This window comes from Balaenoptera acutorostrata, chromosome 17 (assembly GCF_949987535.1).
Source record: "Balaenoptera acutorostrata chromosome 17, mBalAcu1.1, whole genome shotgun sequence".
NCBI classification, from domain to species: domain Eukaryota; kingdom Metazoa; phylum Chordata; class Mammalia; order Artiodactyla; family Balaenopteridae; genus Balaenoptera; species Balaenoptera acutorostrata.
Window position 1 is genome coordinate 76510464 of NC_080080.1, and position 16823 is coordinate 76527286.

The 16823-nt window shown below is 40.9% G+C and overlaps 1 protein-coding gene and 1 long non-coding RNA gene across 6 annotated transcripts in view; one reads left to right on the forward strand and one right to left on the reverse strand.

Moving 5' to 3' along the window:
- The window catches only part of TOX (thymocyte selection associated high mobility group box), a 298904-nt gene extending 289219 nt beyond the window's left edge, over positions 1-9685 (forward strand). For all 5 annotated transcript variants that reach the window (XM_057532463.1, XM_057532462.1, XM_057532464.1 and 2 more), the window contains 3 exons: positions 178-543; positions 7213-7361; positions 7696-9685. In XM_057532463.1, the coding sequence (XP_057388446.1) occupies positions 178-543; positions 7213-7361; positions 7696-7732 (552 nt within the window). In that variant the 3' untranslated portion in view covers positions 7733-9685. The remainder of the gene's footprint in view (positions 1-177; positions 544-7212; positions 7362-7695) is intronic.
- Positions 3155-15969, reverse strand: LOC130705560 (uncharacterized). The gene is made up of 3 exons (XR_009005843.1): positions 15751-15969; positions 5839-5998; positions 3155-3874 (listed from the first exon to the last, which is right to left on the reverse strand). It is a non-coding gene; the product is annotated as an uncharacterized LOC130705560 (long non-coding RNA).
- Positions 15970-16823: the final 854 nt, after the last annotated feature.

The window sequence follows — 16823 nt, forward strand, 5'->3', positions numbered from 1 at the left end:
TCTGACTTGCATAAAGTCACGTGGCAAATGATGAAGGAGGAGTTTTTGAGAGTCAAGAGTAGTAACAGGTGTTGATTCACATGAACGTTCATGAGTGAACTCACAGAGCATCTTCCTAAGAAGAAGCAACACCCGTGTGTCCGTCTCTTAACTCTGCTCTTGTTTGTTCCTCCACAGAGCTACAGCGAACCTGTTGACGTGAAGACATCTCAGCCTCCGCAGCTGATCAATTCAAAGCCGCCGTCAGTGTTCCCTGGGCCCAGCCAGGCCCACTCAGCTCTGTACCTAAGTTCTCACTATCACCAACAACCAGGAATGAACCCTCACCTAACCACCATGCATCCCAGTCTCCCCAGGAGCATAGCCCCCAAGGCCAATAACCAAATGCCAGTGACTGTCTCTATAGCAAACATGGCCGTGTCACCCCCTCCTCCCCTGCAGATCAGCCCACCTCTTCACCAGCATCTCAACATGCAGCAGCCCCTTGGGACCCAGCTCCCCATGCAGGTCCAGCCCGCCTTACACTCCCCCACCATGCAGCAGGTACGTGCCGTGCCGCGCCGCACACTGACTCCCCTTCAGAGGTGCTGGAGGGTCCGTTCATCCAGCGGGGGCGGTGGGGGGCGTGGGGTGCTGGAGGGGCTGTTCGTGCAGCGGGGGCCGGAGGGGGGGCTTGTCCGTTCTTGTGTTTAAGTGGAGAGAGAATGGCAGATCAACAAATATCTGCTTCCCGAGAGTTAATTTGCAGGGGGTGAATTGGGCAGCCTCATACAATCACAGGAGCTTCTGCTCTTCATAATCCCTGACTTCTTTCCCATGATACCCATTTTGCTTCGTGTTTCTGATCACCCTTCCTGTTTTGTGCCTCTTGAGTAAAGTACATTTGTTGTTTTCAGATGCCACTACTGCTAAAGATCTCTTTGGGGTTGAGAAGTCTACCTTTAAAATATATGCATATATTGTTTGGAAATGAGAAAGTCTTGATGGTATGCCCGTTGAGTCCAATAAATGCTGCAGCATGAAATCAGGCCCACTATTTCTAGTCAGAAATATCAAGTTTGGTACACCCTTAAGAGTCCTAAGAAATGAAAATGTTAACCAGAGTTTTATTTAAAAATGGATACCTGGCTTCTACATAGATTAGAAAACACAGGAGGTCTGGAAGCCTCCCTGCCCACACCCCAATTATGGAGACTATTTGTGCGCAATCTTATCTTAACTTTTCTTTGAAATCAAGTTTTCCTTTTGGATTTTGGTGTTATTTTAAAATTTGAGAATAAGGAGCAAATGATGTAAACTGAACGTAAAGCATTTAAAAATCCTAAAAACTTGTTTAAAAAAAATAGATCAAGGTAAAGCCTATAAAACATATCAAATTAATCTCTCACTTTTATAATCCAATGACTCTGTTGTCCCAGAGCTGTAATTAAATATGCAAGCATAGTCTTCCTGTGGGAGCGATATCTAGCCCTCTGTGGAATTCGAGCATAGACTTTGCCACAGTGGGGTGGAGAGGAGGCAGAAAGAGCAGTCAAATGTAGTAAATTCATTTTTAGTATTGTCATTATAGACAGGATTTCCAAGAGGTGACAGTGACAAACCTTAATACGTTACCTTACCTCATCTTTAATTTCAGAAAATTTACAGCGCAGGTCCTGACGTTGCCTTCATTTCACAGGTGAGGCGACTCAAGCTCAGCAGAGTTGAGTAACGTGCCCATAAGGTCAGAGCTGGAATTCAAACCCAACTCTGTTCAGCGATCAGAGCCTGGATTCTTTTTTTTTTTTAATTTATTTTTGACTGTGTTGGGTCTTCGTTGCTGTGCGCAGGCTTTCTCTAGTTGCGGCGAGCGGGAGCTACTCTTCATTGCGGTGCGCGGGCTTCTCATTGCGGTGGCTTCTCTTGTTGCGGAGCTCTGGCTCTAGGCACACGGGCTTCAGTAGTTGTGGCGCACAGGCTTAGTTGCTCCGCAGCATGTGGGATCTTCCCGGACCAGGGCTGGAACCCGTGTCCCCTGCATTGGCAGGCGGATTCCCAACCACTGCACCACCAGGGAAGCCCAGAGCCTGGATTCTTAAACGCTAGGCCTGCTGCCTCTCACTCTTAATCATTCTTGTAAATTCTTAACAGTTTCTTCTAAGAATTGGGAGGGTCTTTACATCCTAGTTAGTTCTGAGATTAAATGGTTGTGGAGAGCAAAGGATTCATCTCTTTACTGAAGTCTTCTTTGGTCCCTAAGCCAAGGATATTGATAAAGCTCAGACAACTGACTTACCTGTCAACAGACTGGCTGTCGACCCACTGGGGAAAAGCCAACCTCCACCATCTTGCCTTGTCTACAGTGGGGTTTGTGACCAGCAAGTGATATTCAAAGGGTTCAATTGCCATTCTTTCCATCAGACGTTACTCTCAATAAAAGGGACACTCTTTGGGTGTCCTTGCATTTTAATGAACCAATAGTGTTTGAGTGAAGATCTGATACCTTGAGGGGCTCGGCCTTCAGTCGTGTGGGCTGCGTCCTGCCTCATGCGCCGCCCGGCTGAGGGCCCGTGTTTTGCTCACGGTGCTGTAGTGAGGGGTGTTTGTCCTCAGAGAAAAGAATACAGAAGTCACGGTCCCCTCCCCAAGTTGAGGGCCAGAGCTCCGTGCAGAGAGAACACCTGTCTACTAACTTATCCACTCAGAGGCAGTTCATTTTCCATTTATACTCATACCTTAGATGAGCTGGCTATGACCAACATTTCAGAATTGCATATAAGGCCACACGTGGAAACTCAAGAGATGTGTTTTTCCGTATAGACTCTTAACTGAATAGGAAAAAATAGAACAGATTACATTGGACAAGTTACTCATCAATCTTTAAGTCAGTTCTATTAGTGTATCTCAGAAAGTGTTCTTATTGAGACGGTAGGACCTGATTTCAATTTACATTAATAATAGAAGACAAAATGGCATGAACCCAAAATGGAGAGGCAATACAGCTGCAGAGACCACAGTGACTAAACTCACTTTTAACGATGCCTTGATCATTGTAGATAGTCAATAAAATAATTGTTGAAGGGACAAATGAACAAATGAGTGAATAAAAAATTAGTAGTAAAAGTTTAAATATTGGGAGAAATTACAGGCTAGTTTGTAGAATCTCAAATCCTTGGAAGTTTTAAATCTTTTCATTTATTCAAAAAAGATTAATTGAACCCCTTAACATGTGCCAGGAACTGTCTAGGCTCTAGAAATTGAGTGAGTTGTGCACACATGGAGCTCACATCAGAGTTGGGGCGGGGGGCGGGGGCGGGTGGCAGGTAGTAATAAGATAAACAGATAAATTACTAGGATCCCATGGAAAAAATAAAACGGGGGCAAACTGCAGGGTGTGTGGCAGAACGGCGGGTCTTTTGCTGGGATGGATGAAGAAGGCCCCTCTCAAGAGCAGCTGGATGAGAAGAGGACGCAGCCTTCAGGAATCAGAAGGTGGGAAGGGTGGGTACCAGCAGAGAACAGGAGCAAGGAGAAGGGGCTCCTGGCTGGAGGGCCTAACTGGGAGGGGCGTGGCTTGTGCAGAGGTGGAAAGGAGGCCAGTGGGGAGCATGGTGGGGAAGGGAGAGTGATGGGCAGTGAGGTCAGATTCACGGGTAGGTCACTGGAGGAGGATCCTGCAGGGTAAGGGGGCTGGAAGCCCCAGCGAGGTGACAGTCCTAGAGTCCGGATCAGAGAGTCCATCGCCACTCCACGCCCCTCAGCTTATTGCAGTCACAGCAGTCTGTGGGGCCAGTGTTCATGACATCCAAGGGGGTCTTCAGCCTGTGGTTGCAGAGCTAATGAATGGGATTCGACCTGTCTGGTTCATCATCTTTATCCTGACAATGTTTGCTTCCTGGGCACGGGGGCCATGTTCCCATTTTCAAACACCAAACAAAGAAAAAGAGAGAAGGAGAAAGAAAGTTAATGGCTACTGTATTTTTAAAGTAAAGTTTCATATTTCAGTATTACTTTAGTTATTTTATTATCCTTTTGAAAATGAATGTATCCTACAAAAATGATTGTATAGTCCAGCAGGAGTAATAGGTTTTTGTTTTTGTTTTTTTCCTGGAATAATATTTTATACAGTAAGCCCATAGACCTGGGGTTTTTTTGGTCCAATTTTCTTCCCTTTTTTGTTCACTATATTGTCGAATGAGGTTAAGAGAAAAAAAAATCATTAATATCTGTCAACTTCCTTTATAACCTTAAGAAAAAAATCTTTGTATGATATCACACAGACAGATTTTCAATTTCCTTGTGTAATAAACAACTGCTTTAGGATGTGGGTATAATTTAAAGGTTTAAAAAAATCACATTGAGATTGATGAATAAATCAGTTGTGAAGACAAAAACATTGATGCCTGTTGAAAATACCTCTCCAGACAGGCAGGAAATGAAATTAGTTCCCCGTAAAGTGTGGATATGAAGATCCCTGTTTGGTATTGCTGCAGGCTTTTTTAGGACTTGCTGTGGTGGTACAACAAAACTGCTAGGGCTACAGAAATCTAATTAAAGAGCAAATGTCCCTTCTGACATCAAATTAATCTTTATCATGTTTCCTATTTTTATTTCAATCTGGCACCAGAAAATGAAATTTAAAATTCCAGGCATGCTACAAAACAGTTGGTGATTTTTCTCTTGAGCATTAAAATGCAAAATATTCAGCCTTGTTTAATTAGACTGCTAAGCAAACAGTTTTTCAAAAATTTATATCATCATTGTTGTTTCATATTTACATCAATAATAAAAACGTCCATAGTTCTGGGTTTGACCTCAGCATCTCTTAATATAGTCTTCAGGAGAATGTTTCATTTTCTAAATTGAAAGCAAGTAAAATAATGGTCTTCAGGCTTTGCTTGTATTTTTCTTGGTCCTTGGTTGTTTTAATACTAGTGATCTTAAATTTAGGCATTGAAGTTAGCTGAATTTTAAATCTTTGAGCTTTGTAGATAACGCATAATTTTGGTTTTATAAACTGAAGTTACCCATTTAATCTTAAACTGATCACTTAAAAATTAATGTTCTCCTGATATTCTCTCTCCCAAGTTTGAGGGACCATGTTCATTGAATAGGAAAAAAAACAATGGTCATTTCCGTTTTTTGATTGTGTGGTGTTGGGTGGAAGCAGGTTGATTTATTTTTATTTATTTTTTGCTTTCTCATATGTTTCCATACCTTCAACGCGAGATATTTTCAACTACTCTGTTTTTGAGACTTACTTACTTTTAGGGTACGTTTTGTTGATTGTGCAAAAATCCAATGTGGAGAACTTTACATTAAAAAGATAGGAAAGCCTTGGTATTTACACAATTATATTCCCCAGGCCTTTGCAAGATTAGCATCAAATAGTCAATGTTAAAATTTATTTATTGGAACACATGATTTATTGACCCACTACTGTGGGTCCGACCCGGAGAATATCCAGTAAGCAGCACAAACACTCTCTGGTCACTGGGCAGCCCTGATGACGGGGCTGAAATAAAAGTCGGCGCGAGGCTCCTCTCTGGGGGCTTGTTCCTGCTGTCTGCCTAGCATCACACAGCATCACGTGAGACACTCGGGAAAGAGGTCCAGAAAGCTGGACGGTAAGCCCCATAAAGACATTATGGGAGCATAATGAAACGAATACAGTTTGCCGAAGCCAGTGAAACTCCTTGTGTCACAGAGGTACAGGATGGTCTGGAGAAAGAGAGGCTGTCAGCATGGAAAGGCCTGGAGAACCAAATATCCAGTTATATACCTCTCACTTCTCACCCCCCGGTTTTGGAAAATGTTTATGGCTGGAGCTGCAGGTGGTGTCTGCATAAACAAACTTACCTCCCACAAGCCAGTTGTTAGTTTAGGAAACATTCTATTCCTTCTAGTCTGTGTGAGGTCAGATAGCCCAGCTGGCTGAATACTCCACTTTTCAATGATTTGTCTTTCATGAGCAGCTTTGGTGGGAGTTTGCGTGGACATTGGCTTGAAGTCTTTATCACTTGAATGGAAAATAAATTAATATCTTAAAGCCAATATTGAGAATTGAGGACATTTGATAATAGATGTCTTTGAGTCTTTACCCAAGGTACCCTCAAATGAATGAAAGTCTAAGGAAATAGCCTCAGTTGAAAATCAATTTTCTGATCATTCTGCTGAATTTTTTTAAAAAGGTAAAAATCTCAACAATATTATGCCTTCAAAAGAAGCTCCCTGCAAGTAAATAGAGAATGATTTGTTTTCAAATCCCTTGACTTTTCAGTGGTTAAAAACCATGTATGAAAGCTGCTGCACAAAGAGACACACGATTAATTAAGTCACTTTTTTGGTCATTTCCAGTAAAGCTTGCTTACGCTGCTCTTGAATTCACCAGATAAGCTAAAAATAAATCTTAGCGTATAATGCTTTTTGTTTACCAGATATAGCTGTCTACTTCAGAGATTCTGTCCTTGAATTTTTAATAGCTCTGCAAGGATTAAAAGTCAACACTTCACCATACCAGTGTATTAAAAGAACCTTCCTGAAGTCTGATTATTATTTGCCAGTTAATAGACTTTTCAATTAAAAAATATTTGCTCTGTCTTATACTTTTCCTTCTCTGTTTTCCACTGGCAAGTTGTTTTGAATCTCCTTCCCTATATTAGTCCAACAACTGTTAAAAAGCTTTGGTTGAAATTTTTAGCTGAGAAAGAAGTACAAATAAAAGAAGAAGCAGATGGTCCCTTTGTGATTGACTGAAGAAAAAGGGTTTTGAGAACAATATGTGAATAGGTGTAGTCTAATAAAACACTCAGCCACCTGCTGCCTGGATCCTTCAAAAAAGATTCTGTTGCATATTCTGGGGATTAACTATTAATGTATCCTTAGGTTTGATAGAAAACATAAACTCGGAGGGGTTTAGGGCCTTTTCCCTTTGTTTTGATTGAGTTGGCTTTTCTAAATTTTAAATTGCTTCTAAATTCAATTTATCTGCTCAAGAGTATAATTCAAGGTTTTCTAACACACGGTTAAATGAAGGAAAGGTAAAAAGGATGGGTGGTGGGCACTTCCTTTCCATCTTTGTTTTAAGTTTTCTGCATCCTTGGGATAAGCTTGCCCTTTCAGGGACACTAGCAAGAAGGCAGGAGTGTTTGCAAACAATGGATAAATATTTAGGTGCTTTTCTTCTTAAAAAGGCACTTTGATCCTTATTTGTGGACTTGCTTTCCCTTTCAGGGATTTAATCTTCCACCCGACTATCAGACTATAATCAATCCTACGTCTACAGCTGCACAAGTGGTCACCCAGGCCATGGAGTATGTGCGCTCTGGGTGCAGAAATCCTCCCGCCCAGCCCGTGGAATGGAATGACTACTGCAGTAGCGGGTAAGTGGCCAGCCATCGCCACCTGGTGGCAGACAGCTCTCATAGCAGGCATGTCGTGCCCTGCTCTCTGGTCGTTGGAAAGATCCGTCATTTCTTCCTGCTTTCCAAAAGATAATCTAGAACGGTTGCATGTTCATGAAAGCAGAAATTTTTAAGCATCCTTCCAACCATTCCAAGAATAAATGCCTTTAGATCCTGTTGGCTTTTACTGTGCACTTTCCCAGTGCCCAACTCCACCCTTCAAGCTAGAGCAGATGGACACGTCCCCCTTGGTCACCTGTAGCAAGGCTGTCCTGTTAACGAGGCATCATTTGTCTGTTTTCTCTTCGCACAGGGGCATGCAGAGGGACAAAGCACTGTACCTTACCTGAAAATCCGAACACCTCTTCTTTCCACTGAGGCATTCAGGGAAGTCTTTTCACCGTGGATTGCTTTGTATAGTCAAGGCAGTTCTCCATTTTATTAGAAAAATACAAGTTGCTAAGCACTTAGGACCATTTGAGCTTGTGGGTCACCCACTCTGGAAGAAATAGTCATGCTTCTTTATTATTTTTTTAATCCCTTATGGACATTGTTTTTCTTCTTCCCTGAAGGAAATTTGGACCATTCAGATTTTATGTTGGTTTTTTGCTGTGAAGTGCTGCGCTATAGTAACTGCCTTAGCAACTATAGATGTCTTGGATAAAAGTCCTGGATTTTCCATTGGTTTTCATAATGGGTGTTTATATGAAACGACTAAAGACTTTTTAAATGGCTTGATGTAGCAGTCATAGCAAGTTTGTAAATAGCATCTATGTCACACTCTCCTAGAGTATAAAATGTGAATGTTTTTGTAGCTAAATTGTGATTTGAAACTGGCTCATTCCAGTTTATTGATTTCACAATAGGGGTTAAATTGGCAAACATTCATATTTTTACTTCATTTTTAAAACAACTGACTAATAGTTCTATATTTTCAAAATATTTGAAAAAAAAACCGTATTCCCAAACGATTTTCATTTCAAAACAAATTGGCTTTGTCTCATTGATCAGACAAAAAGAAACTAGTGTGAAGGGAAGTGCAAACACGTTTATTTTGTACTGCAGGAAAATTGCTTTTTTGTATCACTTTTTGTGTAATGGTTAGTAAATGTCATTTAAGTCCTTTTATGTATAAAACTGCCAAATGCTTACCTGGTATTTTATTAGATGCAGAAACAGATTGGAAACAGCTAAATTATAACCTTTACATATGGCTCTGTATCATTATTTCTTCATACTGTGTCTGTATTTAATCTTTTTTTATGGAAACTGTTGCGCCTATTTATGAAATAATAAATATAGGTGTTTGTAAGTAAATTTGTTAGTATTTGAAAGAGGTTTCTTTGATGTTTTAACTTTTGCTGGCAAAAAAAAAAGAAAAATTCACGCTTGGTGTGAATACTATTTAGTTTTTACAGTGAATAAAGCCAAACCTACTTTTCATTTTAGCAGCAAACTAAAGTAACCAACCCTTATTTCTATATTTCTTTGGTTGACGCAAACAAAAAACTATGATATTTAAGAACTTTCTTCATACAATAGAACAGAGAATTGCCCTAAAAGTCGCATAGGCTCCGAGACTAAACAGATGGGTCCCTATCTGAAAGAAAAAGGTGGCTTCTTGGTTCTCAGCTGGTTTTAGTCAATCTGTAAACTCCCTCCCCTCCCCGCAAAAAAGAATTAAAGTCAAATCAATCAAATTCTGCAAGCTGCATGCTTTTCACAAAACCCAGAAAACATTTAGGAATTAAACCAGGGGCGGGAGGAAGGAAAGGGGAAGCATACTGTCAAGAATATATCTAAAAATGAAAGGTGAGTAACCAGACAGGAAAAACGAAAGGGGAAGCAGTCCCAATTTGAAAACCATTGATAGAAATTGAGGTTCTTGCTGTCATTTGTGCCTCTACAAGCTACTGTCTTTCCAGAAGTCCTGGGTCTTCCAAGAGAATTCTGAGGGTACTAGAGATTTGCTAAAGAACAAAAAGCACTGAGAATCTGGCTGAAGGTTTGCATAGCTTTTACATCAAAAAGAGCAAATTACGCCCTTACAGAGGGTTCTATCAAGAAAGCTAGTCTGGTTGGAAATCAAGAGAATGGCTGATGTCTTTTTCGTGGAATGTGTGAAATAAACTTAGCAATTTAACTAAATACAAATATATGCATTGTGTAATCCAGTCAGAATTAAAAAGACAAAAGGTATGCTTGCTTTGGAATGATTTTAGGCATTGTACAAACTTGAATCAGCTGAGCATGTAATAACAAATAAATAATGCAGATCCAATGTGATTATTAAAATGATTGTAGCTGAGAGCTCTAATTTTCCTGTCTTGGAACTGTATAAGAACTCATGTGATTAAGTTCACAGTTTATTGTTTGTCTGTTTAGTATTTTAGAAATATACCAGCACTACTAATTACCTAATGTCTTTTATTTATTATATTATGATAAAGTAACATTTGCCCTTGTGTTAAGTCTAAACTGAGAAGGTAATTACCGGGGTGAGAACAACCAGCTTTGACTTTGACAGGTGGGTTGTACAGGAAAGTACAATGTTGTTTACAGTTTTTCTAGAGCAGGTGTGCAACCAGGGTAGAGAGAGTATTGAAACTCGATACCAAAAACAGTAAAAAATAAGTAAAGAAAACATCATAAATAAAAATTCTGACCATGCATGACCATATTCTATTTGGATATCCATCAGTCTCTGAAAGACAGACCCAGCCAGATGAGGGATCCCAAATAAATTTCATGGCAGAAGCGATTGGGCACAGAAAGGATGAACAGCTGCCCCAGCCACAGGCGTTCCTTCCTGAAACACTGAGAACGCCCTCTGTCAGGTGTTGCCTGAGAAATCCTCTACTTTTAGGGAAGCCAGAATCCAGCCTGAGCCCAGCAGCTACTAGCTTGTAACCATAGGGAACAGTGACGGTGTCCACCGAGTTCCCTGCTGTGTAGCCGTCCGCAGGATCCCGGGACCTCCAGTAAAAGCATTCTGAGAGACTCAACAATAATGCTGATCATAGAATATCTTTTCCAACACACCAAAGTCAAAATTATAACTCATTAGAAAAGAAAAAAGACAAAAAGGTGTGACAGCGGCTAGGAGAGGTTGAGTTGTCTCTCTAACATCCACAAGAAAGAATAATCTAAAATCCCAGTTCCCATTCTAATGTGAATGAGTTGACAATGGAAAAACAGTCAAATAATGACTTTCAGCTAGTCAAATTATCGAACAGAGCTAAGGATGAAAGCTGGTCTCTGTGATTGTTTTTACCTTGTTGCCTTAAAGGAAAGGAGTCCCTTCTGACGGAGGCATCAGTGGTCCATCAACGGTCATGACAACAAAGAACTGTGTGTCCTGACTCAGATTCATTGCTAAGAAATTTTTTAAATTTATGAATTCAAAATTTAAAATAGGCACATCAACAATCCATTTACCTTTCCTGTGGACCTTTTGCCTTTTGCAAAAGAGTTGCCACACATGTTTGGCAGGTAATTAGATTTAGCCATATGAAATTGCCTATATACAACCCCTTTACCTACAAAAATGGCAATTTCATACGGTTCCACCCAATGTGGTTGAGAACTAGAGACGATGGGATTTTGGATGCAACGTCAATATGATTTCAGATGGAGTTAGTTAGAAGTTCTTTACAAAGTCCGAGGAGAAAAGACTCAAAGAAGTAATGTTGTGTTTGTTTACAAGATGCCCCACTTCCAGTCAGTCCCAGACAGCTACGTTCAACTAAACAAAGAATATTTCAAATTACCAGGTTCCAGGAAACCCCAATAAACGTCCTATTTCTTTGTTATATTAAAAAAATTTATGTGGAAATTTGTAATGAATAGATTATCTGCTGGAACATGAAAGTTTTTGTTACACACAGATGTTCTCTTAATGCTTATTTGTTGAAAGGGGATTTGATACGCATTTTCTTATTCCATTCGTAACTCTCATTTTAAGGTAACTACAGAAACACAGAGAAATTCACCTGTTTTGCTGATGGCTGAACGTTGAAATAATGGCAAGGCAAGGTACAGAATTCACATCATAAGTTTAATCCCCAAACATTTATTACCCTGAGTCACCTAATGGATGAATCCATGTGAGTCACCCAACAGTACAAATCTGTTTCCCTAAGATAGGATAATTTCTTTACCTCCAAAGCAACTTGGGATGTCATAGCACATAGTAGGTGCACAATAAATGCAATGATATGTAGAAAAGTCAGTGGTGCATCACAAATTACCCTCATCACCTAGCAGTTCTATGGTGTTTCCTTGATCATTTAAAAGCTCTTTAAATATAGAAGGGAATTAAATACTACAGACAAGAACTGGGAGGTGAAGAAGAATGGAAATTTTTCATTAGAATTTTTTTTGTAACCTAAGGTTACAAAAAGATTGAAAGAAGGAATTTTAGAATGAGTTATGCTGTATTCTTTGGGTCTACATAATCAAACAAGAGTTTCTAGTTACAAACAAGATAAAAGATGGAAGATACACTAGTCACATCGAGAAAATGAGAAGCCAAGGAGAAAAAAAGGTGTCAGACAAGTAGGAGTGTTGAGCGCAGGAGAGAAATTTCAGGAGCCAAGTTTATAGAATGCTAAATTAAAACATTGATGAACAGGATGTTGGGTTGTTTTTCTAATTACCAAGTGCAAGTAAGACTTGTTGTAACAAATAAAAGACCCTATATCCTGGACTCTATTTAAATTACACCAGGATGAGAAGAAGTGTTCCTTTTTTTAACTTTTTTTAAAATTTTTTATTGGAGTATAGTTGATTTACAATGTTGTGTTAGTTTCCGCTGTACAGCAAAGTGAATCAGTTATACACATACTGTATCCACTCTTTTTTAGATTCTTTTCCCATATAGGTCATTACAGAGTATTGAGTAGCGTTCCCTGTGCTATATAGTAGGTCCTTATTAGTTATCTATTTTATAGATAGCAGTGTGTCTATGTCAGCACTAATTTCCCAGTTTATCCCCCCTGCCCCCGATTTCCCCCCTGGTAACCGTCCTTTTTTTAAAGATGCTCAAAGGAGATTTCCCTAGGTCTGTTTTGGACCAGGTCCCAGCACGGAAGAGCGTTCCCTCACAGACAAGTTTCCAAATCTTCACACAAGACTATTGCTTGTGCAAAGAGCGTGGGAGCAGCCTGACATCACGGTCCCAAAGGAGGGATGCTGGGAGCTGCGGGAGGGAGGGGTCACTTCTAACGCAAGATAGACACGCTCTGCAACACGTGTGTCTACAGCGACATGAGACTGTTTTCTCTTTTCTTACGCAGCCAGCATCTTGTCCTTTGTATCCAGAACCAGATTACATTGTAGGAGGTAGGAGGTGAAGACGAAGTGCTTGCTCTGGACCTGGAGACCCCTGAGGACAGTGACGTGTCATATGTCAGCACTGGTCAGACTTGTGCCTCATTATCCGAACCCACCAGCACGCGTCCTCAACTGTCGTCATTTCACATTTTATTAACAGCTTGCTAGCAAAGACATTTGAAAGTGAAATTTCATTCACACTGACATGAGGCCAGAAAAAAAAATAAATAGTGACTGGAGATGAAATGGAAAGACATAATTCTACATACAGAAAGAAAAAAAAAATCATTCTAAAGAGAGACTAAACCAAACTACAGTATTTTAAAGGCTGCAGCGTCCCTGTTTGACAATTGTGTGTTTACAATAAACCTAAGCATAATTGCTCTGATGGGCTGTCAGGGAAAAGATTAATTTGGCAAAGATTAGTATTGACTTGCTGTTTATTAAAGCTTTTAAACAGCTGTATCTGGCAGCATTCCTGTAAGTGCCTGTCATATCTGAAAATCAGCCTCACACCCTGGTGCTCGCCAGCTGTTACTAAACAATCTTTTACCACTTTGAATGTCTTTCTCCAGGCCAAAAAGCAAGAGCAAACTATTGCCAAATGAACCTTTTTCTCCTCCTGTCACTTTTTTTTTTTTAAGGTGGGAGTGGGGAGCTTCTGAATGCTGAAATGTCAGCTCGTGGCCGATGGCTTAGCTGATAAGAGGTGCCGGAAGTCGGTAGGTGGTTTGGGTGCTAGATGAATGCATTCCCCGCATAGAGAGTGCTGGTGCTGTGAAGTCACCTCGCACAGACAAAAAACCACAGTGTGCAACTGTTGGAAGGCAAAAAAGGCTTTCAAGACAGTTAGAAATTGGCGATCAAAGGCTTAGCACCATCAGATTTCCAAAACTAATGTTTTGTTTCCTCAGACTGGCACATGCCCTATCAGCCACAGGCTGGGCAAGGGCCCTACAGTGGGACACTGAGGAAAGTTCAGTGCTGGCCATTCATCTTTATCCTGTGAACCGGGGTTCCTCACTAGAACTCTGAAAGGGGACAAAGGCACTTGGTAAAACATGCACCTCGCATTTTGATTCAGTGGAAACCTGTAGAATAAGACAGATTTGGATGTTTTGAAGTCCGTAAAAGAAAGGGCAGATTAAGTTTTGTACTGGAACAAGACCCAGTAGTTTCAAATCCAAGTACAGTCACAAAGGCAATGGAAAGAATAACATTCCAATGTAGTTAGACATCAGGCTATAAAGGGCCCAGTGTTATGGTGAGAGTCACATTAGTCTTTCCAATGTGACTGCTTTTACGAAGATTAATCTCAACCTTTTCTAGTTGCAACAGGCAGAGCAGATGCAAGAGGACATTGTCATCTCTTAACCCTTCCACTGTTGGCACTTTCCGTTAAACCTCGTGTGTGGGTGTGGGTGGGTGTCGGAGGTGGGGAAGGAATTGGCCTAGGAGCTACGCTTTCAGGATGGACATTTTAAAGCAGGTGTTTGTCAATGTTTAACCTCCAAATAACTTCTTTTGGAAGTCTTTGCTATTGATGTAGTCTGATGCCTGACATTTGAATTAGAATCAAATCCAGTCAAACTCCAAGGCATAGATAAATGTATCCTACCGCTCAGCTCTAAGAGCATGCCATTCCTCCATGGTCATCCACGAGCCCTGTCCCTAATCCTCGACACACACCCCGCAGATGGGCGAAGTAACACTAATTCAGCACTTACGTAGAGAAATGAAGTGACTCGCTGTTGAGAACAGAAGGCAAGATGTGTGTTTCACTGAGCCCCACAGAACCCACTGAGCTGGGCTCCCTGCTTGGAGCGTTCATTCCTGGTGGAGCTCATGCCCAGGCAGTGGGCAAGGGGAAATCTGAGTGCAGAATCCACTTAAAAATTAATCTATGGCCCTAAGTTACAGAGTGTTCTAAGTCCTAAAATAGCCCTAGACTTATGGGTACTGTGGCCACTTTCTAGGGCAAGAGCTGCTGCTGTAGGGACCTGCCCACCCAGAAACTAGGCCAAATACTGAACTGTGCAGAAATGCACCCTCTCCGCTTGGTCTGATGGTTCCTCAGACCTTACCTGGAAGGGGCAGCGCCCTAGCTGGAGTCCAAGCACACCTGCTGCTGATTAAGTTCAGAAAATACAGCATCAACCTTGTAGTCCAAAAAAATTAATATTATTTCTAATAGAATCCAAGAAAGTCCAGGGTGAGGGCAGGGGGAATGGATCACTTAAGGCATGTTTTGCAGGAGAACATTTGGCAAACTTCTCTGCGTAGTTTCATAGATTTCGTTCTCTCCCATCAGATGAGTAAGCTGAGTGTGGGAGGTGAGGAATAAACTAATTCAAAGATTAAATCTGATGAAGCCAACAGACTAGGTGAGAGGCCAGTGAGTTGTGGAGAACTCCATAATGGTGGCACAAGAACCAAAGAGGACAGTGAAGGAAACGATGCCATCCCCACGGCGCGTGGTCCGTGGATAAAGTCCTTCCAGAAACAACATTATTGGTATGATGTTCAAATATGTACAAGTTGTACCTTATGAAAGCAGCTCGCACCAACAATCATGGCTAGATTTATCTTTGACCTAGTTTTATCCAGTTTCCAAAGCCTGAGGAAACCCCTTAGAATTCACCTCTCCGTAAATTGTAACCAGTTCTGTGGAGTATTCTGTATTTCGTTTTGTTTTTGTTTTTTTATCAAGGTAGACCCACCGAAACCTAAATCTGGTCTTGGCAAGAGTTTCATACAAGAAGAAAGGAAGAATGGTCTATCTAAATGTGACTGCAGTTTCCGGGTAGTATTACAAAATACACTTATCTACAAAGCCATTCTCGCTGTTGAGTTGGGTCATTTTTAACACCTGGTTTCAAGATGTGGTTTCAGCAGACCAGCACAGCAGAAGTGTTAGATGGGGTTTCTCTCTCTCTCTCTCTCTCCCTCTCTCTCTCTCTATCTCTCTCTCATTCTCTCTCTCTATTCTTCCTTTTCTTACAGGGCAAAGATTCTGCTACTCTACTTAACTTACCAGTTTCTTGAATGACTTCTGGTCTTGCATTTCCAGAACGTTCACAGGGACCACGGGGGGAGCCAGGTTGCCAGCAGCCAGCACAGGTTGGCCTCCATCGTCACTTTGCTGATCACTTATGCTAAGTCTCAGATAGACGGAAAGAAACTCCGCGTTCTCTCTCCCCTCTCCTTACTGATGTAAAGCAAACAGAAGTCTCTCGGGACCTTTCTACACGACTTCCCACTCCACACTGCACATGGTTTCGATAAAAACGATGAGTTTCATTTATTCAAACAGCTTCATTTCACCAAAATGAGTCTATTTTTAGCATTTTGGCTAAAGGTTTTTCTTCCCATTTTTGTAGCTGTAAAGGAGTTTACTCATGTTTCAGACTTTAATCATCATTATTCCTGCCACCCAACAAGCTTTTGGACTAGAGTGAATTTGATGAGTCCTCTATGAGGGAATTTACATTTTTACAAAGTGACGTTAGAATTGCTTTACAAGTTTAACCTGCGTATCATTTCTTACAACCTTTGAGTGTTTGCATTTTTCCATGAGGTTAGTTTTGACCTTTTCAATTTCACTGTAAATATTGTGTATGCTGCCAAACACAATAATGCCAGCGCTTTATCTTGGTTTTTATCTTGATGTCATTACTTTGGAGAATATTTTCACTCGGACAACACACCATACTGAAAAAAGAACTCAGAGTACATATTCAAAAAGAGAAGCTGCAAATAAGCAACTGCAAAACTTTACCCACTTATTGGTGGTGTGCAGAGTTGACGTACACTACTTGCTAGATGTTACCTTATGTTCCTGGGTTAAGACAAGAATTTTTAAAAATTATCTGCTGTTATTTAAGGATTAAAATGGCGGGTGGAAATATGTAATAATCTTCTCTAGTGACTCACAACAAGAACTATATAGTGGTGTGAAAAGTTGACTGATTTCTCAAAACGTATCTGGTGTAAACTAACCAACTTGTCTTCCAACTCCAGTTTCCCTCCCCCCACCTCCCTCACCTCGATGGGTATATTTCTGACTGTTTTCCCAACGGTATCACGTGTGCCTGTGTGCTCAGTGGC